At 37.9% G+C, this 23941-nt stretch overlaps 1 protein-coding gene across 11 annotated transcripts in view; it reads right to left on the reverse strand.

The window, feature by feature from the left end:
* Positions 1-23941, reverse strand: part of tanc2b (tetratricopeptide repeat, ankyrin repeat and coiled-coil containing 2b) — a 178098-nt gene that overhangs the window by 85173 nt on the left and 68984 nt on the right. For all 11 annotated transcript variants that reach the window (XM_036217014.1, XM_024284953.2, XM_024284959.2 and 8 more), the window contains 2 exons: positions 7045-7116; positions 2131-2310 (listed from right to left, as the gene is read on the reverse strand). In XM_036217014.1, the coding sequence (XP_036072907.1) occupies positions 2131-2310; positions 7045-7116 (252 nt within the window). The remainder of the gene's footprint in view (positions 1-2130; positions 2311-7044; positions 7117-23941) is intronic.

The following is a 23941-nucleotide window of genomic DNA, read 5'->3' on the forward strand; positions in this document are numbered from 1 at the left end:
TGGATCCTAAGGTGACCACATGTGTAAAGTGCTACACACATACTGCTTTTTTTATAGATATTTTCGGTTTTATTTCCTTGACAACCTGCTCTGTAAATTGCAGTTTCAGGTCATCAAGTAAAGATAGAAAATCCCGCACTTCAAAGAAGACATTTCTACGGCCTTAAGAGGAATGTTTACTTTCTGATACTGCATTTTTTTTTTTACTTTTTTTTTATGGATCATCATTTTTGTTGTTCACTCAAATGCAAAAGAAATTTGAGTTTTTATAACAGGTTTAAAGGCAAATGTTAAAAAAAATAACCAAAAAATACCACATCTGAATTCATATCTAAGACCCGCAAATCCTCACATCTTAGTCTAATCCCTAAAATGAAAGCCGCCCTCAAAACAAGCAGCATCTGAATGGTGTAATGCATCAAGCCAAATAATGACATGCATGCCAAAGCTCAAAAAGAGACCTCTCACGAAAAGAACAGGGAAAATAGACATGGCCCTCCGCATCATAAATCAAGCTATTCTTGGCTATCAAGAAAACAAGCACATACACACACAGGTGTTTAAGGATTCTCACACTTACTGGGGCTCTTAAAAATTCACTTTGATACACACAGATGAAAGTGAAGGCTGAATCTACCGTGATACGGCACTGAAAAGGAGCAAAAAAAAAGGGGGGGAAAGCATTGCTCTTAAGCAACAAGATAAAAAGGGGGAAATGAGGGATTTGACCTGATAAAAATGACTAGTTCTTAAATCAAACCCTAATGCTGCACCCTCTGATGAATTCACCCTCCACAGCAGTGCGGCACTCCCAGGTAAAATAGAGGGGAAATTATGGGGTGTTTCCTCTTTAATACCCACAGTTCGGATGGCCCAAGAGAAACCATAAATCATTTTGTATGAGGTAAAAAAAAAAAATCATGATCCTCCTTGAAGTAGTTAATAATCTGAGGATGCTGGAAGGCTGGTGCACCCTAGTGGTGGCTCCTAAATCTCGCCACACACCCACTGTGCTTCTTCCATGCGGAGGCAGCACTCATACTGGCTCAGACTGTAATGTCAATATTTCTTTTTTTTTCCTCTCACTTTGAAATCCAATACAGCAGAAAGATTTAGATGTCCATTGTGTACAAAGCCCACAGATTCCCCTATTTTTGACAGCAGAAGGCGAATAAAGTCTCCTAATCCAGTTAATAGAGAAAAATAGGCCCTGTTACTGAATGTTACAGTGAAGGGGAAAATAAGAGGAACTGGGAGAGTGAAGGGATCAACGACAATGGTTGCTGTTCTCCACATAGTCAGTTGGGTATGACCAGGTGGAGTTTGATGTTTCTATTCAGATTAATTGCATACATTATACATTCATTATGTAGTGTACACCGAGTGTGTTCAAAAACGCACAAACTGTAGGTTTTTGAGTGATAAGGTGTTCACACGAGTCTGTCGCTACCCGATACTTGCGCATGTACTCACAGTTGGAAGAGGTTTGGTGTGAAATGTTGAAGCGGTACAAATCTTGTAAATCTTTCTAATGACATTTTCTTTCACCGCTTTATTCCGATATGTGAAATACTTTGTGTCATACAAGTCCAGCCAGGCACAAACCACAAATAATTTGTCCTTCTTGATCCATTCTGAAAATCATTGATACTTCCATGTTTTTAAAAGGACAGTACCCAAACGTCACCACCAAATCTGAGTCCCTGATTGGTCAAAGTTAAACTGGTGTAACTTTCAGTGTGTGTTCAGTTGCCAGAAACGGACCTTAAAACTTGCATAGCTACACATGAACACGTGAGTTTGGAAAACATAACCCCCAAACACGCAGAGACTTTTCAATGGGAGCGGTTGCTAAATCTTACCAAGCCCGGTGTGAATAAAACTTAACAGTTAAAGCCTATCAGCAAGTTATAGGGTACCTGAACTAATAGGACTCAAAATTTGGTAGGAACATACCCCATTTCTAGCCACGCAGTTGAGAATCACACTAAGTCGTGGGGTATATCAACCCAATGGGATGATAGGACAGGGAGAACCTGAATAGGATTTCTTGGCCAAATATGTTCTCCTTACCTCTGGTTACGAGACGGTTAGAAGAATCAATGCCACACTTGAGTAATGTGTGCTTACCTGTGAGTTTTTTCACTGGCTGGAGCCTCACGCCAATGGACTGGTGGGTGAGCAGTGGGGAGGAGGGCAGAGAGCGAGACACGCCCTCCATTATTCGAATGTGCTGCATGCCTTCGGTCATGGAGAGCGGGGGCACGGCGTAGTCTCCCTCAAAGGCACAGTCACTATCTATGCTGCCACCTGGAGAGAGGGAGGAATAACAGTGGAGATTTAATCGATTCTGACTAGACCTGTGAGGAGTGCATGATCCCTTCCAAACAGATGACATCATCCTCCATGATGATTAAGAGAAACAGCTTTTTAGTTGAGACCAGAACTTCTGTTAAGTATTACCATTTGCATCTTGAAAAGAAGTATCCTTCTTTTAAAGACCCACTCCAATGAAAATTGTGTTTTTGACATATTCTTCTTTCATCAGTCTGCCCAGTGGTAAGGGGAAGTATTGGCCTCCTCATCTCGGAGGAGGTCGCCAACAAGTGGCAGAGGCCCTCCATAGGAATAAAATAGTTTAGTTTATTAATTTATGAGGGCAGAGTACAAATACATAGAGCTTAAAAAAATAAAACGCTTGCACCAGATTGTAGCTTAATTACTAATTTCCATCTGTAGTCCCTTTAACAAACTAATACATGATGGCTAAATATTATAAACATAATCACCAATTTAAAGATGTTTTTTAAAAAAGAAACACAGTAAAACACACATTAATCTACTTACAAAAAAAACACACCAATGGTCTGGTACACCAGTGGTATAATGGTAGAATGATACACCAGAAGTGATAAAGGTCCAGTTGTCTACCAGTACATGACATTGCCAGAGATCTGCTAATTGGAAAAAAAAACAGCCTCTAGTGGTGATGTAGGAAACTGCAACAATAGATAATTTAAAATATTAAAGACGAACTCCGATGAAAATCACGTATTTGTTTTGTCTTTTTTTTAGCATGTTCTTGTGGCAGAAAAAATAAGACTAAATTGCATTTCTGACTATATCAAGTTGTTGTGGGTGGGCTACAAAATCCTTGATCTGCTCCACAACAGGCAGGGAAAGAGGGGCGGGGTTGCCCCCAGCCAACAGTTCAGCTCACAACTTACAGGCTAATTTCTGCAGAAACTATGTCCTAGAAATAGACACCAGATTTTAGATTTTTGGCTAAAAACTGCAAAACCATTATTAAAAGACCTCTGGGAACACTCTGAAAATAGATCAAAAGATGAGGTCTTTAATGTATGCAGTAGATAGTGAAATACTACTTTTGAGTTTTATCAGTGTTGACCAGCAACAATTTTTATCTTATATGTCCAACTTATCTCAGTTTATTTTGATTTGTTTTCTATTTCCTTAGGAAGTCAAGAATATGATGTACAGCCAAGTAATAATACATAATATATGTCATCCACTATGAGAAAAATGCAACAGAAAGATGTTAAAAACACTACAAATACAATTTCCGTCAAAGAGGTTCTTTAATATTAAAGTTTGAACTCTTTCTTTCTGATTGAACTTCAGGACAGCCAGCGCCACGTGCTGGTTCCTGGATTCTGGCATCAGTGTGACAGCCTTATTGAACGTAAAGGCAACCATGACCTAAAAGTGAGAACACCCCTGCAGGCATCACATGCCATTTTGATAGAACCATAACAGCCCCCTGGCCTCACACTCAAACTCTGTCCTTCAATTTCGAAATAATAAAAAGCAAGAATTCAAAATACCCTCAAATGTGTTTAGACAGATCAAAGAGGAGTACAGTCATGGCCATGGGAGAGTATTTAAACACAGCCTCTCACAATGAGCGGTAATTATAGACAAGAGCATAAACAACCACCCACTCTCTTTCATCTGCCCAGTTTTCCCCTCTTTCTTCAAAAACCCAAGATTATGACAACGAAGGAATTTCTTTTTTAGCCTCATACAAACACTCATCAGTATATTTTAAAAAAAGTAAAAAATAAAAAAGGGAGTGTCTGTAAACATCTATTTATCAATTCCAGTTCCAACACTCCCTCAACTGGTCAAGATACAGTCTCACATCAGATAGTAGTTGCAACAGTGAGACGAGAAACCATTATCAGACACCGGTGCGTGACGGGTCCCATAGGAAGCCTGGATGACGGCTAATCGGTGGGGGTCGGTAAATCACCTACTGCAATGCAAATACACAAGAAGAAAAACGCCTGGAATGCATATCAAATACACGCATATCTCTGTGGCTCCAGTAGTGCTGGATTCGATCCATCCATTCACTGGGGAATGTCACTGCAACAGCCAGGACGGTGGTTACATCCCCCACTATGAGAACTGTCCTCATGCATGCAGACTGTGGTGTGAATACCAATGGGTAGTTTGGTATTCTGGCAGCAGTTAATGGCAGCCATGATCCAACATCATTTTAGCGTCTTCCAAAACTGAGGAAAACAGACAAATATTCTTTAATTAACCTAAATTTCCAATTTGAACCATTTCTGAACATCAAGTCAGGTAGTGCCTTCAGTCATAAAATGAACGGCTCTAAAATGAAGAGGTCTCATAAATTGTGCCGAATTTACACTGGTCCATCAGCGGTACGTCTTCCTTGCGTTGTGTGGACGATTGCTCCAGTTGTGGGGGCATTTGAAGCTGCAGTGGTGTCCAAACTTGTTCTTTATGAAGGAGCCATAGCAACTTAGAGCTGGCAATCCCTCCACCAGTAAGGTGATCTGCGTCGCACTCGTGCCGCGGAGCAGAATGCATTAGGTAACGTAGGTGTGCTCTGATGTATAGACGTTTACAATTAAATTTAAGCATTTAGTCCTTGCATTAAAGTAATAAAACTGATGTTATTATGTATTTTTTGAGCACTGGTAGCTACGCGCTAAAGTAGATGACTGCCAATTATTGATGATGTCATCCAAATTTGAAGAAGCTATTTTTCCATAGCTCTACGTTTGAAGCCGTAGGGTAGGGGTGTCAAACTCAATTTCACAGGGGGTAAAAATCCAAAACACAACATGGATCGTGGACCGAACAGAATAAACATTTATTGAAAACACTAAAACTACATTTTTACAACTTTAAAAATGTAACTTTTTTACTTTACTATGAATAAAAACAGGGACAAATATCATTCCAGAATTAATCAACTTAAACCTTTAATAAGTTTCCATATTTTACTCTCCGTAAAAATATATTTTGTCAAAATTATACAAGTCAGAAATAAGCACAAGATAACATCGGGTCATTACCGACGATAGAATATTTTAATGCCACATATATTTCAATATTTCTTTATTGATTTCCACTTTTATTTATGTAATGCCAATTTTAAATAATTAATGACACATTTGTTTATTAATTTAATTGTGTACATATTTATTTTTTCAAATTGGCTCATTCAAGCCTCCATATAGGGGAAGGGCAGCAATTTATGTTTTCTCCATTGTAGGACTGAGTATTGATTATAATTTGCAGAAATGATTCGATTCAATTCATAAGAGCCGGAATCAATTTGATTCACATTTTTATTTTAATTCTTTCGATTCTTCATATCAGTTAAATTTTAGTTCACACATTTATACACATTTGTTAAGAAATGTTTTGTGTGTTGTGCGTTGTTTGTGTGACTACCGTATTTTTATCTCTACAGCTAGGTACAAAAATATGATTTCATTTGTCAATAGAAGTATTTTAATGAGAAAAATTGGTTATATTTTGAAAATTGATCGGATTTTTTAGTATGTCTTGGCGTAACTTCCTGCCAGGATTGACTCGGATTGCTCACGGCTCGCGCAAAAAATAGACCTGAAAAAATAGACGGCGAAATGATCGCTGCATAGGGCAAGCCGGCCGCGGAATTTCGCGTCTGGTGTAAATTACACCATAGGTTAGCAAGGGCACCAAATGGAAGCAGCCTCCGTTTCGCACCACTCCGCCGTGCTCCGTGGACATGGCATCAGGCACGTTTGATGTCATTAATGATGTTATGTTTTTGTACATTCAAAATAATGACAAAAATGGATGATGGGGTTATCTGTGAAGTTATTGCACATAATCGCTTGGGCCCATGACCTTAAATTAAAAAAAAAAAATGTTTATACATTTTATTTTGAAAAATTGCCCTGTTTTCAATTTCCTCTGCTTTTATTTTATTTATTTCTTTTTGCGAATTTGAAGCATTGACGTACTGGAAATAGAACTCCTAGGTAAAGCCTACAAAGGGACATAGACGGATGTCTGACGTAGACATGACAGAGGCGATGTAAACATTCCAAATGATTAATGGACGTTCAACTTTTTTGTGTTAACGCAACAGAGACACATCGCAAATGGATCAGTGGAAATGAGCCTCCAGAGAAAAGAAGCTGCGGCTGCATTTCTGAAGGAAAAACAAGAGGAAAAAAATGTGCTTAAGTGGCGATGACTGTTTTTACTGTAGACCGCGATAAGAGACATCCGCAAGGGCCACTCTGTGCCCTTCAAATAAGCACAAACACCCACTCATCAAGGTGTTCAGTTAAAAACACACACAAACATGCGGTTCACTTCAATTCCAACACTCCTCCTGTGTCATCCAGTCTACCTCCGCTTCCAAGAAGCGATTCTGATTTACAGACAAAATTACAGGAACATAAAAAGTTCCTTTCCTGCAAAAATAAGTTTATTCCTTGTAGTCATAAACTCCTCTGTGCTATAAAGTCTAATAAAATACAGCTACAGTACAGACTTTCCTTCATTGGTTATATTAAGGGAGCAGAAATTGGAAACAGTCGAGAGGGGGCATTACAGGAAATAAGAGGTAACGTTGTTTCCAGAAACTCCCACTTTCTTCACACTTTATAATAAGCAAAACTGTGTTTCTTAGGCGTAATTTTGCAGGATCTTCTGTTTAAAAGAGAAAAAATGTTTCCCTAAACTTAATTTGAGAGTTTTGCTTACCTTGGCCAATGTGGCTCAGATGAGGGTCCAGACCAGGCGAGCGGGGGTCTCCCAAGTCATCGCTCCCGCCATCTGCAGACGAGGAGCAAAAAGAGAAAGACAGGGAATGAGCTCGGTGGTGGCACAAGGAGACGTTGGGGGCCAGGAGCAGAGCCACGTCCTCCCGTCCGATCAGCCAGGTGTGGGATCGGAGGACCCCTAAGAGGCTGCTCACGCACAGACCCTCGATGCCTTTCCTCCTTGGACCCAATCGGCCCCTTATTGTGGAAAAATGGGACCGTGCGGCCGTGCTCCATTTTTTCCGCCTCCCCATGTTTAGGCTAAAGAGTCAGCCATCTGAAGCTTGGGCTTGCCCATGCTGATAACAGCATTGTTTACATTGCAGCAATCGCTGCGTGCAAACCGGTGATCCCGTCACAGATGAGGAGCTCGCTTGGCTCTGCGCGTCACCGAAAGAGGAACGGCAGCAAAACTGGAGGCGTTTCCCCGAAAAGATCCACATAAGGCTAATGATATGAGGATCAATTATGCCCGGGGAAGCAGGCAGCCAGGCAGAACTACCCCACAGTGGATTGAACTGAAGGGGGGACATCAATGGAGACCAGAGTGAATGTCACCAGAGGATCGCTTCATAATCCTACTCAAGTGCAGATGGATCTGACTGTGAAGGCCAGCAGGCTAGCAGAGAAGGTGTGGAAACAAGTGACGTACTCTAACATCCCAGCAGAACAAAGCGGGCTAAAAATAAATCAGAGTAAAAACTGGCCAAAGAAACCGTTTTATCTGATGTAGTTAGATGAGAGATTGTTGCATTTCTAGAAGGGCCTTTTGATCATCCTTTCACTGACAAGCATAGAGCTTACCAAAACTTGGAGAAACCAAAATAAGGGCTCAACTATTATCTGTCACATCCCAGATTCCCTCACAGTGAGACAGAAGCCGCACAGCAGGCTGGATTGGTTCACTGGTGGAAAGATCAAGCTTGTCGATGAATAGATAGAATCAGCTGGAGGGCATGGTTGTGTGAGAACTGGGAAAGCCAGAAAATGACCATGGAGGGAGTCCTCTACAGGGAATTTTCACTCTTATCTTAGCTGATTTATTAGAGTTAACCCACATTATGCATCGTTCACACTGCGCTCACAAGAGAGACCTGGCTGCAGACAAGATGGTACCTGATGGTACATTGGCCCTAACCCTAACTGTGACCAAATCAGTGTTCAGAATTGTAAAAGTAAACTTTTATCAAAGCTTGAAAAAGGAAAAACCATAACTATTTGGCTAAGCACACACACAGGCCTCGAAAATGCGCATTCAAGTAACCACTTTGACTTAAAATCAATGTAAATGTGTGTTTTAGGGTTCCACGGTCAAAGCCGTTCAAGTTTGTTCTCCGACTCTATTTAAAAATGAAACCTTGAATATGAAATGAAAGTTCAACCAGTTGAACTTTTAACCACTTAAACGCCAAACAGCTGAACTTTGACCATAAGGGATCAGATTTGGTAGCGAAGTAAGGATAGCATTCATTTCAAAATATGGAAGTGCCAACCGTTTGAAAAGTGATCACAAAGGAGAATTTAATAATTGTTGTTTGTTCTTAGCAGAAATTAGATGACACAAAGTCTTCCAAGATATCTAAAAAAGCCTGTGAAAAAAAAGAACAAAGCTAAGATTTGTGATATTTGTACCGCTTCAACTTTTTGCACCAAACCTTTTCCAACTGTAGGTGGCGGACACGCTAGTAAACAATAAAAAAACAGTAGAGGAAGAAGCTACTCCCCACTTGTCTGGTGTGAACACGTATGATAAAAGTGTGTTCATGAAACTGTGTATGGCGCAAGAGTGGGTTCAGTAACACATGCCCGGTGTGTTTGGAGTGATATTGGGGTGGTTCCAGTTCTAGTTGACGACCTCTGGTCCTCTTGTCGACAACACGCCTTCAAGCATCCACTAGGGTTGGGCGTATCGATAATATTGATGCCAAGGTGAAGTGTTGATACTAACATGATGAAATTGATACTTTCATTGTAGGTTTTTTTTTTTTTTTTTTTTTCAATACGTTTATGCAAGCGTAGCATCTATTTGTCTGTAACCAAATTGGGCAAGACAAAGCCCAATTAGAGTAAAAACCTGCCCAATTTGTGCGGGAAACTGCCCAATCTGCCAACATTGGCTGTCTGTGTAAACAGCCCACCACCTCTTCACATCTTCTTTACTGTTTTAACTAGTGAATTTGATATTTTATCATTGCTTTTAGTTATATATATATATATATATATATATATATAGTATCTTATATCTTATTATAATGCATTTATGGCATTATTAATATACATGCTCTATATTTGATGTATGTTCAGTACAGATTGCTATTATTAGCTAATAAACATTTTATTTGCCAAAAGTCTCAGTCTTGTGTTTCATTATACATTTAATTGACAAAGAAATGTGTATTTCAGAAATGATTCTACGATACAACATTTGAAGAAAAAAGTATCTGTATTCATATCCGCGATACTATCCCTGTAATGCTTTAGTATTGGATTGATACCCAAAATTCCAACTAGTGCCCACCCCTAGTGTCCACTTCCAATAAAAAGTCTTTGTAAGTGCATAAATGTACATTTCGGGCTTCTGCGTTTAAAACTCTTGTGTTGTTGATACAAATATATATGTGAATGCAACTTGTGTCCTGTTGGTGGCAGACATGTGCTAGATGAAAAAGAAGAAGCCCCTCCCTGCTTGTCCAGTGTAAACACCATGGGCTAAAGGATCTCAAACATGTATCAAATGCCAGGTGTGTATGTAGCTAGCTTTAGAGAGGGAGGCCAAGAAATACCAAAACATACATCAAAGACTTGATTGTGAGAACATGGGATATAACTTCTTATTTAGTCAAGACAAGGTAAAACAAGCATTCATTGATTGAATATTCAGCAAACGCCTCTCTTGTACACAATAAACTACATTCTCCATCAAGATCTGTGCAGTAGAAATAAACATCCACCTCAAAGAGGATTTGCAAAAGCATCCTACAGGAATGTGTGGAAACATCCAAACACAACTGCATGTGGGAAGCAGAAACCCTAATCACAATAAAACACGCAGTCTTCATTCTTATGCACATCTGGTAAACAACCGCACAGCTGTTTCTAGATGGATGCAGAGGAATTTTTCTGAAAATTCATAATAAATCTTTTGTTGATGTGGGCCTGTTACAGTTTGTTTTCCAAAGACATTTAATTAGGGATTTAGAGAACTCGACTGACCCCACCCATACTGATAGCTTTCACTCTCCTTTGTTCTTTAATTATCTATGACACCAGCAGCATGTCCTGCCACACAGATCAATGGCTTATTAGGTAGTCAACACAGACAGGGAGGAGTGCAGGCTGACACAAAAGATGGAGACATATTTTCATTTCAACAGTAAAAACGATGGAGGTGGAAGTCAACCACTCACATACACTGTACTAGGTTTGACATAAAATCTGTTTCATAATTTAATCTTGTCTTTAATTTAAAGAAAAGGGGATATTGATTCATAAAATCCATAAATCCACTTTCCTTTAATGCAATTTCATCTCACTCTGTGACAAAAAAAACTCTGCTGGTGGTTTTTGATGTGTACCACGGTTTACAAAGGATCCAAAAAAGGTTAAGTGGTTTGGACTGTGTGGCCACCAACTCAGCTGTTACAGAGAAAGGACCTGAAATTAGTGGTTAAAAAAAAGCACATAAACTTAAACAAATTTTCTGTTTTTTTAAATTCTACGTCTGCTGAAAACTTTAAAACTACACACAACTGTAAAAATGTTAAAAAAGGTAAATTGTAAATTAAAACACTTGCTAATATGCCTACACAATACATAAAAAAATGTATTGTCAATACCATTATCGTTACATATTTTCCACAATATTTCCACACAATTTAATTTTTTATGTAAAAAAAATAATCTGGAGCATCTTGTATATGGATTAATATTTAAGGATCATATATGGATTAATATATATCATTAGATGTTGTTGTGAATATGCCAACACGGCTAATTTGTAGTAGTGTTGGACTGTGTTTTTTATATGTTACTAGCACGGTTGGGAGTTAGCAAAGTCACAGTAATGTTTATTTTAGAAGTATTGGTCTTATTATTATTATTTTTTTACATATATAAAATTATATTTAAGGATTATATATGGAGCTACATATGTGGTTGGGTGTTATCGAGAAAATGCTGTGCCAGACTGGGTTTTTTTACGTGTCAGTAAAGAGTTCAAGAGTAATCGCAGTAATATTTGTTTTAGCCGTATCAGTCTGTTTTTTTAAACGCATATGATAATATATAGGGATCATAAATAGAGAATTATATGTGGTTGGGTGTTATTAAAAAAATGCTGGTGCAGCTAATCATATTGTCATTGCAATAATGATCACTAATATCGCAAGTTTTCCTCATACTGTGTAACCCAGCTAGCCACAGCATCACCTCTAAATACAGCCCTTCCAGAGTCAAGTTGCGACATTTGTTGGTATTTAGAGTTTTAGTTTCATGGGTTTTGCACAAGACAAAAGGGAAAAAGAGGAAAGGCATTAGAAGAAAAAGCTGACTTACGCAGATGACACCCTGAATTCTTAAGCTATTTTTTTTCCCTTTTTCTCCATTTAAGGGTGTGACATTTGAAAAAGCAATATACTATCTCACCAGTCCAATACAAGAAACATGTTTCTGGTTTAATAAACACCTTTGAATCCCAGACACTTGTTTCTTGAGAGTTAAATGTTAAGCCAACCCAATCCCAGTAAATCTCGCACACCGAAAGAGAGGGATCACTTGAGCGGTAATATAATAAAACACCCTGACATCTATTTAGCGCATAGCAGGCCACACAAACACAAAGTGGTGTGCATATAATGCATAATAGGGAGGTTTTCTCTGTGAGGAGCTACACTGCTGGCTATTTGCCAAAGCATTATGGATATTGAAAAAAGGTAATGTATCTATTGTCATGTCTATTTATGCATGTATGTTAGTAACATTATGTATGTATGTATACATGTATAATATATATATATAATAATATATATATAAAAATATTGTGAAAAAACAGCAATACTCCCATGTAAAGTGAGTCAAGTGGTGTCACGTCTGTGAAGATGCTACCTTAAAACTCCGCATGACCGCCCAAATGTAGACACTTGTACTATCAAAACTTCTATAAAATGTGGATATTTGTTAAGCGGCACAAATCAGAAGTAATTAGGACTGATGTCTGCAACACTTTCTACGGCTTTATTTGAGCCGTGGCAGGAAATCAATGTGGACAGCCTCACCTTCATCACACTGTTCCGGTACTCCATTAGGAATCAATTGCTCATTAAATTATTTCTGCCAGAATGCAGAAGTTTGTAGTTCATAAACAAGCTCATGGCTCCTTGGGGTCTAACTTTCAGTTAAGCTTTGTTTAACCAGATTCACACCGAGGGGAAACATCTTAATGAAACGCTGTGGACATCTGGCGGATATTTTCCTCTGCCTCCTCACATATCTAAGCGAGAAACACATCCATTCTCTGTAAGACACCTCACCAAGATCCCGAATTGGCTTTTCAGACATTTGTTTTGACAAGTAAAAGTGTTGAGTTGTAATTGTGGCACAGCGGGGTGGTGAAAGCGTGAAAACGGAGAGCAAAAAAATCACACGAACAGACACCAACAGCACAAAACCCAAAAGATCCCAAAATATTTATCCTTCTGTAAAACTGTTAATGAGCAATAAGTGCTGCTATTTATACAGAAAATGACGAAGGATTTCAACAATAAGCAGAAAAACTTAGTAAATCTGCTTTATAATATCCATCCATCCATCCATCCATCCATCTTCTTGTCCGCTTCATCCCTTTCGGGGTCGCGGGGGCGCCGGAGCCTATCCCGGCTACTGATGGGCGAAGGCGGGGTACACCCTGGACAGGCCGCCAGTCTGTCGCAGGGCCTCAATCACACACACATTCACTCTCACATACACACCTAGGGACAATTTAGAGTCACCAATCAACCTATGAAGCATGTTTTTGGACGGTGGGAGGAAGCCGGAGTCCCCGGTGAAAACCCACGCATGCACGGGGAGAACATGCAAACTCCACACAGAAAGGTCCCAGCCGGGAGTCGAACCGGGGCCTTCTCGCTGTGAGGCGAGAGCGCTAACCACTGCGCCACCGTGCAGCCCTCTTTATAATATATATATATATATATATATATATATATATATATATATTTGTACAGTCATTGTGTTATTGAAACAATAAGACATTTTGACAAACTGACTTAATAGCTAGGTTTAAAAACAAAGAGAGCCTAATCATGACTACTCTACCACCATACCTATCAGTACATGGAGCAAGAGGCAAATCTCCTATAAATAAATGCAAAAAACTTTTAGTAAATAAAAATAAATAGATTTTTGTCCATATACAGTGATCCCCCGCATATTTGCGTTTCTTTATTCGCAGTTTCACGTCTTCACAGATCTTTTTTCAGTCAGGTGACTCCTCCAGGTCATCACAAAAACTCTGACAACTCAAGATACTTGTATGAAACTTTTGCGACCAAAGGTTCAGTGGGAATTTCCAAAGGAAGGTGAAGTGCACGCCAGCCTGTCCGCTACGCACGCGCACACACACTCACAGTGAGCCTGCAGGGAGAAATGGCATCAGCTGACACAGAAGCGGCTTGAAAATATCCTGATAATGTCGGAGGGTAATTATCATCCAGAGCAGGTGTTTATTATGGGTGAAACCGGAAAATTCTGGATAGAGATGCCCTCTCGCACTTACTTGATGAAGGGGGAAGCACGCGCTTTTTACAGAACAGAGAGAAAGAGTGACAGTTCTTATGAAAAGTTCGCAGTCTATTATTCTGGATTTAAGAAAAAAAACAGTTTATACTTAATACTCTAATATTCTTTAATATTTTTTCACAAAGCATGATCAGAAGTATTTTTGATGATTATGGATCGGTAACGGACATTCTTCTGCCGCGGGGATGGTGGGCTGAGACTGAGACGGGGTTCTCCGTATTCGCGGATTCTGCATATTCGCGGAGGTCTCTGGTCCTTAATCCCCGCGAATAAGGAGGAACACTGTACACAAACAATAAATATTTTCTGATATAATAAAAATCTAAATTTCCAATAAGATATTTATTTTTTGAAATAAAGACCATTCAAACAGCAAAAGCAAACTGATATAACTAATTTAATTAAATTAACTGAAATAATTAAACATGTTTTCAGCACCTTTTTTACCAATTAATTAAAAGAAACAACAATTTTAATGGTGACAAACAATACAAAAACGTTTTAATAATAAAAGGCTTATAAAACAGCATTAATTCAGTTTAATTCAAGATCTGATGCTTTTTATTATTTTGATACGATTTGTCTAAAGAATGTAAACACACTCTTGAGTCTATTCTGCCCAATTCTTTAAGTGAACTGAGAAGAGGTATAAAAAAAAGAGCAGCCCTCAAAGCAGAAAACTGTTTGTCACTGCTTTTATTACCTGCAGTGACAGAGTAAAAGAGAATCCTGTCAAGTCTTAAGCAGTCTGATATTGAGGGAAAACAGGTCTAAAGACCCCCAGGAGAAGGAATGGATGGACTGTTGTTGTTGTGAGCTTCAGTGGATGGTACGACACAGAGATGCTCCAAGAGATAGAGAGACAAAATGCTTTATTAAAGTAAAACAAACAAAGATAATCCAGATTCTTATTTATGGGAAACGCCAGTAATGAATACAAATGATTGTTGTTGCCCTTTCTTTCTTTCAGTTTACCTGTAGGAACAAAGTCTAGATCCTCCAATTTAGGAGGAAGCAGTGAATGAAAAAAATGTCCATATATTCTATTGATGCCCAAAGCACAAAAAGAATATATCGCTAAATCCTTGTAATATGAATGTTGATTAAAAAGAGGCCTTTACAGTGAGTCTTTGTTTTGTAACCCAACCACTGTTATTTTCTTCATCCCTCATGCTTTTTCAGTAGCAGCACGACCTACGTTGGACAATACGCAACTTATTTTACACAAAACATAAAACACCTTGCAGTGTGTTTAACAACGTCAAGCAACCAGATGTGGATCAAAACTGAGATCACTCCCCCAGTGCATAATTCATACCATTTATTTATTATTCATTGGCAGATGATGACTTAATTAAACTTTGGCCTTTCCAAATATTGGTTAACGGCAGCTGTTGGATGAACTCAAACATTATAAAGACAGATAGTTATCTGGTGGATTGTATTGGTGTGTCATAATGGGACGCTTGAACACCACAACTGTAGATGGATTTCCAATAACAAAGAAGCAAGACAAGGAAATACCATGAGATATACTCATTCTATATTTATATCAAATATAGAGGAATAAAACGTGAGTTTCCAAATGAACTCTGTTTCACAAACTTTCCCAACCTTAGCCTTCTGCGATGAGCTGATACTACCTTCATTTTCCACCTGCATAACAGACCTGTTACTAACAACATTTTTTGAGTGAAGGATGTAAAACAAAAATTCAATAAGTTATTCTCCATAAGATCAATCTGGGTACACTACTCTGGTTTTAGCTTAGCTACACTAAGAGGAAGGTAACTTTTTAGCAATTATCATTCTGAAAGGATTCATAAGACCACAGCTTTAATACAAATTTAAAGATCAAAAAAGTATAAGTATATTGTGTCCATTGTTTGAATCTTGAGTGAAAATGACATTTTTTATATATTTTTTTTTTCAAAACTTAACTTGTTTTCCACACTATAAGGAAAGCCGAAAAGCCTCAACTTTCTTAAACAAATGACAATACCTGCGCCTTATAATCTGTAGTTTCAAATATACCGCTTAATTCTGGTTGTGTTTAAGCAAATTTGAGAGATACTGAATAAAAACAATATGACTGGGGGTCAGTGCAGCACCTTAACCCATGCAAAAATTAAAGAAATGTGACATTATATGGTCTTTCTAATACAACGTAAAATATTCAGGATTTACAAACTGATTTAGAAAATGCTGTTAAAATTTAATAAAATAGCCTTTGATAATATATTACCTGCTCAGGCAGGTATTCCTTTGCATCAAGAATCTGGCTTAAAACCCCCCCTCCAAAACAAACTGACCCATTCCAGTTAAGTACTGTACGTCTGGAAGGCAGCCAGTGAGGTGACGCATATGAGAGTGACTGAGTGCGTCAGGCTCTGGCTGACAGCACTACAACTCAGCAGTGTCCTGGACAGATGGAGGTGTTATGATGGAGGAAACAGGAAGAGATAGTGAGTGTGTATAATACTTGTTATAGAGCAAAGGTACAAAAAAAAAACACAAAAAAAGAATCCCAGATCTGCTTCAACTCCCACACTGCCATCAAATGCTCAGAAAAAAGCGGTGTCGCAGCGCTGAGTAGGCGGGCTTCGTTTAAAACGTATATAAATAAAAGCAAGTGAATAAGAGTCTGGAAAAGAGGAGAGAGAGGCGGCATCAACATCTCCTACCTGCAGTCTGACAAACCACTGGGGTTACATCACAGAGCAGAGATGTGAAAAGCATGCAGTAAAAATAACCAAACGGAAATGGAAGTGTTGGAAGGGTTCTGCTTCAGTTATGATGAGACTGAGGAAGAGGACGAATGCAGACGTGAAGAAAAGGGTTTTATTTTAGGGAAAATCTGTGAAAGGGGACACTGTTTCAACTCAATAATGTCCACTTCTACAACAGTTTTACTCAGTTTCAACAATTGACTGTACATGAGAACTGGACAAATTGACTCCTCCCCCTGGTGTTCAAAACAGGAAGTACATTCTGGCTTGAAGAAGCTAAAATCCCATAGACTTCTATTGAGAAATCTGTCATTAAATTTGTCAGAAAAAAACATTCTTGTTCTGATACTTTTTAAATATGCTAATCCTCGTTTATATTTATTTCAAGATATTTAAGTTAGAAGCTGGCCAACCAGATGCCTCAGTAAAAGTATGTGGTCTCATATACTTTTTATAGAAAAGAAACATTTGATTGACAGATATAGGGGTGTGGACTTCCAACAAACTCACTCCTGATTGGAAAGAGTGGTTGCCATAGAAATGTTGACACAGACCAGCTCAGAGCAATCACTGCTTACTGGAATCGTCTGGCTCCAACATGGCGGGCGTCATATCATAAAAAAAATGGCCACTGAATTGACCTCATTTCATTGACATAAGCAAATATCAATCATTATCATTCTGTCCAGTTTTTATACAGTCAATGGTTTCAACATAATTAATGATGTATTGGTTCTGGGAAAGCTAAATTTTATGGCACTTCCCAAGAAATAATAAAGAAGACCCAAGATGAAAGTCTCTGCCACACTACTTTAAAGTAGCAGCTCGTCTTTTTATTGCTTTACTTTTTGTACATCATGTATAACAGCAGTTTAATGTTGTTTGAAAGAAGATTGCGGGCGGCGAAGAAGAATACTGCTGTGAAGAGGAAAACGTTGGAAACGCTAGCTTAGCGCTATATTGGCACTTTCTAATGTGGTCATCACTTTTTGCAATACAACAGGTACAACAGCACCGCCCCAACAGTCCTGTTTCATTTTTCAAGGGACCAACAACAGATGGGGGGCCCCCAAGAGGTACGGGTCGGAACTGTTTAATGGGTCTATTTAACAATGGGACCACTCAAAATACAAGACTGGACCAGACCGTACCAGACGGTACCGCTTAGTGGAAACAAGGCTTAAGAGACTCTTTGTTGTAGCTATCTGTATAAAAAGTCTTTTTTGTTCCAAATCAAATAAGAAACAGGATAAAAGTAGATTATTTGCTACATCAAAGCCGAAAAAAAAAAATCTTCACAACCCTGACTACGAAACGGTTTGATTGTTTGTTTTTTGTAGTGATGAATTCTATTCTTGACTAACACCATTTTTCAATAGTCTAGATATTTTTTTTTATGTCAGACACTCCCTTACAGTCGAGATATAGTAATTTAGGTTGAGGAATTCCATCTCTGTTTGTACATCTGTAACACAGCAGTAAACAGGCATCCATACCATTCCAATATGGCGTCCAAATTTGCGTACACAACAAGTTAGCATGTCACCTCTAGCGATATATCTTGTTGGCTTCACCCCTCAATGCGTCTACCTTTAAGTGAAAATACCTGAATTGCCTGGTTTAGTGGAAATGAGGCATATGTAATCTAGCTGGATATTACAGAATATCATCTACACTAAATATCGTTACATCACTGCAGGGAAAACTTAGAAAATTCAATGAAATCACAGCAGAGGTGTCAGTTTTTGTTTTCTTCTTTTTTTTTTTTAATAAAGACAATAGTTTGAAGTAGAGTAAAAGACTAATACAGATGTGCAGATTTTAGCACTACTCGTGATATCAGCATCCATTGCCAATAATGTATTTTTGAAATTATTACCACACTCATTTCAAATGTCTGAATGATCACACAATAGTTGACGCACAGAGGACACGATCGAAGCTCCAGCAATGTGTCAGGAACATGTTGCAAGAACTCCAAAGTTTGGAGTGACATTTTGGTCTCGCAGCCTGCGTGTGAAAACGCAAGTTTCACTTCTCGCCGAGCGTGAAGCACCTTCAAATGCCAACGCCAGCAGAGGTCCCCCTCCAAAGCTGTTCAGTAAAGGGTCAGTACCGACCCACAAAAAGAGTTTTCCATTCTATACTATAATCTGATTTAGAATTTAAACTCTAACTATAATTATCTTACATACTGTTGCAGTCATTTGGGTATTTTTGTCACAATATTATTTTTCTACTTTTTAGGTCATCTTTAAATCACAGAATTATGTGTTTGTCACTTTAAATCACTATTCTTGGTTGTGGTTAGTTGGTTCACTCCAGTTTGAGCCACTAGTAGAAGTAAAAGACCAACAATTGATGGGTTGACAGCTTGTTAAGACATCCTGTCTGCAGTCTGCATACCATTGGAGAGTTTTAGTGTAGTATTAATGGCTGCATCACCTAAAGTTCCCTTTGACCTCCGGCTGTCTGCGGCGAGGGGAGGTGTAAGTATGACTCCTGCTAAGGTTGCAGATGCCACTCTCTGCACAGAGGAACAGTGTTTAATGAGAAAAACTTGGAATCCTGATGAATTCCCACAGCGAGGCCGAGGAGGAGAAAGCTCCTGCTGAACTTAGTGCTCATTTTATTGCAAAAGATTTATTTTTCTGGCTTTTATGTCACCGGCTTCAATGACAGACAGTGAAATATTTCTCATTATTAGCATCTCTAGGAAAAAAATGTATCTTTTCTTTTGCTGAGTAATAGCAAATAAGTTATTGCAACACTTGGATAGAAGCTTTTACAATTTAAATACTTAAATATGATGTTTTTAGAGGTGTTATAAAAATGTTCAACCATGTGTACATAAAGTACATAAAAAAGTGATATAAAATATGTAATTTTTTATTGACCCTAAAAATAACAATTGTATTTCAAGATGCTTTTTGCTTCTTGTTACACTTTTATTTTAAATATTTCCAAGAGTCAATAACACGGTTGCACAAATTCTGAAACATTTTGATTATTATATACTTTATGGGTCTTTTTTTTTTTCTTCTCTTGTGCTATCAGAACATTTTGCTTCTGGTTTTTTATCTCATACTATTTTTAAGTCTTATTTTTTTGCCTCAGTTGTCTACTTCCTGTTTCATGTCAGTGATTGCATATTCAAGCTTTAATGTTAAAAAAAACTTCAGTGTATTATTTCAAATGAAATGACACACTGGACATTCATTTCTGTTTTGGTTAAAACACTGACCTAGTCAACTAATTTGTGTAAATCTTCAATTAAAAGTTTGCTTTTCTTAAATTCGAAACATTGCAGATACCGTACCCGTATATCAAGTTAGCAATTGGAAGAAGTTTAGTTCAATGCAATTTACTATTTTCTTAAAGCTTAATTAAAATGTTTTTGTCATTCCAGAGGAAACGACTCCCAAGTCTGGAAGTTGCACCCCCGACCATTTGACTGGCATATTGATGCTCAACCTAATGGTCAAAAGGGAACAAAATTATTAACTAACCACTCTTTCTTTGACTAAGTTGCAAATATCAATTTAAAAAGAATGGTTTATGCTCTTATTAGGCTATAACAGCTATTAAAATAATAGATACAAATAAATTTCAAATGTTTAAGACATAACATTTTCAATTTTCTTAATCAGTTGAGGCTGCAGCTGCTGACTCTGCCCCTCCCTGAAACAGACTCATCCATAAATTGCTGGAGGTATAAAGTTTAAAGTTTTTAACTGGTTTATTTGTCATGTTAAATGTAAAGTAATGCAATTTATCGTATTTGACACAAGGAATATTAACTTGAACTCAAGATTAATGTTGCAGTCAGCAAGGTAGCGACGTCTGACGCCTGTTCAGTGTGTATGGAGTGCTTTACATCCATCACCAAACCTCTTTTAATATTTCCATTAAATACCAGTTTGATGATGTTGTTGGATTCTTTTCACTGCATAATTACATACGATATCTGCCTTTAATATTTACAGTTTCCACGTGGGCCTTATATAGAACGGTGGGGGTGGGGATAAGGAGACAAATGAAACATTAAGTCAACCTGTGGAGGATAGTAGTAGATTAATAAATACTTTCATAAACCTCCATGTCTTTGCCAGACAAAGCACTAAACACACAACAAAGGACAGGAACAAAATAACTTAGAGTGGCTATCACTGGTTGTTTTATGAACCACTTTGTCTGGGGAACTAATTATTATTTCTCTTGTTTATATCTGCCTTTATTATCTATTAGATTAAAATGAAACAAACCCTGTAGGGATCTAATAAAAGCAAGGAACCTCAGAAAAAAAATAGTAAACTACTGTATTTTATGCACCACAAGGCGCACTTGAAAGCTTAATGCTAGTCAAAAAAAAACAACAGTGCGCTTTATAATCCACGTTGCTTTATATCTGGATTGTTGACATGCAAACGGGGTTAAGTGTTGTTGTAAATACACTAACACAACTAACATGTACCAGTGTCGGATTGGAGTTTTTTGGTTAGGAGTTACAAGTATTGCAAGTATGCTAACATGGCTGATGTATGGCAATGTCGAAATGTTTCCTTTTTTTGGGGAAGGCCATGTCCAAATTCCTTCCCTGCGCACTATATAGTGTGTTCGCCATTTTGTAGTGCTGTCTGAATCTACAATTCCAAAGTCGAGTGCCCTAGAAATTTCCCAGAAGTCTTTTCGAAAAACTAGCAAACATCGATGCTCACTACATTAGTGAATATAGACCACAATGCATTGCATTCAGACATTTTTTGTGAAGAAAAAAATTGTTTAAATGTAATTTTGTTTGTTTTTCAGTGTTTTTGCTTTACATTTTACTAAGGTTGGGAGTTAGCATAATTACAGTAATGTTTCTTTAAGAGTCTTTAGTCAGTTTGTCTTTTACGAGTTCCAAAGAAGATTGGGTGTTAGCATGAATATGCTAATGCAGCTAATGGTGTTGGTCGGTGTGTTTTTTTTGTGTTCCTAACAAGGTTGGGAATTAGCATAGTCCCAGTAATGTTTGTGTTAGCAGTACTAGTATGTTTTTTTATACGAGTTGCAAAGTTGGAACTTATTGTAAATACACTGACATGGCTAACGTGTAGCAGTGTCTAACTGTTCTTTATGTGTTATTAGCAAGGCTGGAAGTTGGTGAGGTCATCATGACGTTTATTTCAGTGGTATTCGTTGCTTTTTTATGTGTTGCCAACAAGATTTGGGGTTACAGATGTTGTAAATACGCTATCACGTCTACTGCAGATAGCATGTAGCGTGTCACAAACAAATTCTAGAATTACTGTGAGTGCAGTTAATGTCTGAATGGACTTGTTTCTGACTCTTTATGCGCCTCTAATTCAGCACATCTTATATATGACACAAGTTTGAAAAAGACGGTGCACTTTATAATCTGATACGTCCCATAAATCAGAAAATATGATATAAAGGTGACATAGTTCACCATGACTGTTCAAAGTTCAAGGACTTTACAGAAATTCAGACTAACCATGCAATATAGCGTTGATGAAACAGCTCAAGGCTGTGGATTAGGACATGATGCTGAACATAAATCCTCTCTCAGAGTCACCCAGGAATCAGTTTAACTTTCGGTGGTCTGTCTACAGGCAGTATGACTAATCATTTTGTTGAGTGGCTGGTTGGCTATATTCATTTTGAAGAGGTATGACCCTGAAATGAGTCATGTTCTCATAGAATGGCACATAAATAGGGAAAGCTCTCTAACAAAAAAGAAAGTTTCAAGGAAAGGAATGACACAAATAACATATACCATTTAGCGGATGAAATCGAAACTCTACTTTATCTAAACTGATGAGTCAGTGCTTGGCTTTCTAAATAAAACACAAACTGAATACTAACAGAAAAATGAAAAGTACAACAGATCAGACAAAAAGCCCAGAACACATTATAACAAGAACTGCCATAAGCATAGAAAGCGCGGCTGTAAACGCGACAGTGGGGACCTTGTTTCATGTTGGGTAAAAAAAAGGCCAAGGGCAGACAAGTGAAGTGTCAATATGTTTTTGTTCTCAGTGGAAAAGCTTTCAGCCTGCAAGGAGGAAGTAATGAGAAGGAGAAAAAAATACCCCATAAAGAGAGGACACAGCAGAGGAAACAAAAAGAATGGTGGCCATCAAGTGTGGCCACAGAAACAGACGAAGCGTGGACGAAGAAGAAAGGTGAAACGAGAGAACCACACGGGCCATCCTTGCTTCTACGGACTCTCTCGTGGCTCTCTGTTATTCTTATCCCTTTCTTGCCCACAGCGATGCAATAACTCGCTCTGTTCTCAGTGTCAATATGACGATTGAAGAGGCAGGAAAAACCACACACACACGGATTATGCCCACACGTTGCTTCAGCTGCTATGAAGATGGCTCTGTTGCTGCAAACAAGCCAGCCTGAATAATGAAATACACATTAAATATAAAGCAGACCAGGGGATTGAGGAGCCTGCAGTCCCACAGCAGACACTAACACTTACCAAGAAAGTAGGCTACTATACGGGGCTGGATGTCTTTTATCACCAACATGACAGCTACAACCTATAATGTGGAAAGTGTGCAACGTGGACTATTTTTAAAGTGTAAGAACATGTGCTGATAGGTTTTAAATGTATGTAGGATGTAGAGTGTTACTGCATAAAACAACTACTTTTGTCAAAAGTAACCAAGGAAATTTCATTGAGTAGAATAATTTACTAGAAACTCTAGCTGCCACTCTTAAACATACATATTTTTATTTGAGATTCATACTAAAATGACATAATAAAAAAAGTGGTATCATGGGAAAGAAAACTATTACTGTTGGCATATCCAACATGGTGGCTTTGTATGCTAAATTTGTTGACCATTTAATGTCCTAATGTTGGTCATGCTTGGTAAGTGATGCAATTGTACAACAAATACTGGAAATATAGTTAAAAAATAGATTTTGACGTTTTAAAAAATAAATATTGGAATTTATTGTTTTTGTAAATCTACTTGTTTGCAAATGATTAAGTGCAATATTTTGTGAAATAATTAATCAATAGCCCTACTTGAGATAATAGTAGGGGTATGTTGATTAAATTGATTAATGGATTTGGATCAATATCAATAATATTATTTTAATAATATTGTTATATTAATAATATATCAATAATCGATTCATAAAAATATAGATCAATTTAGCACATAAAGCTTAAGTCCACTAGCTTGATGCTAAAGTTTCATGGAATTTGGCTAATGCTAACGCTCGGTCGACCTAAACATACACTGCTGACTAAATGAACATCTTTATTCACTCACAGGCATGAATTTTCCA

The sequence above is a fragment of the Oryzias melastigma genome, linkage group LG19 (genome assembly GCF_002922805.2).
Source record: "Oryzias melastigma strain HK-1 linkage group LG19, ASM292280v2, whole genome shotgun sequence".
In the NCBI taxonomy this organism is placed as follows: Eukaryota; Metazoa; Chordata; class Actinopteri; order Beloniformes; family Adrianichthyidae; genus Oryzias; species Oryzias melastigma.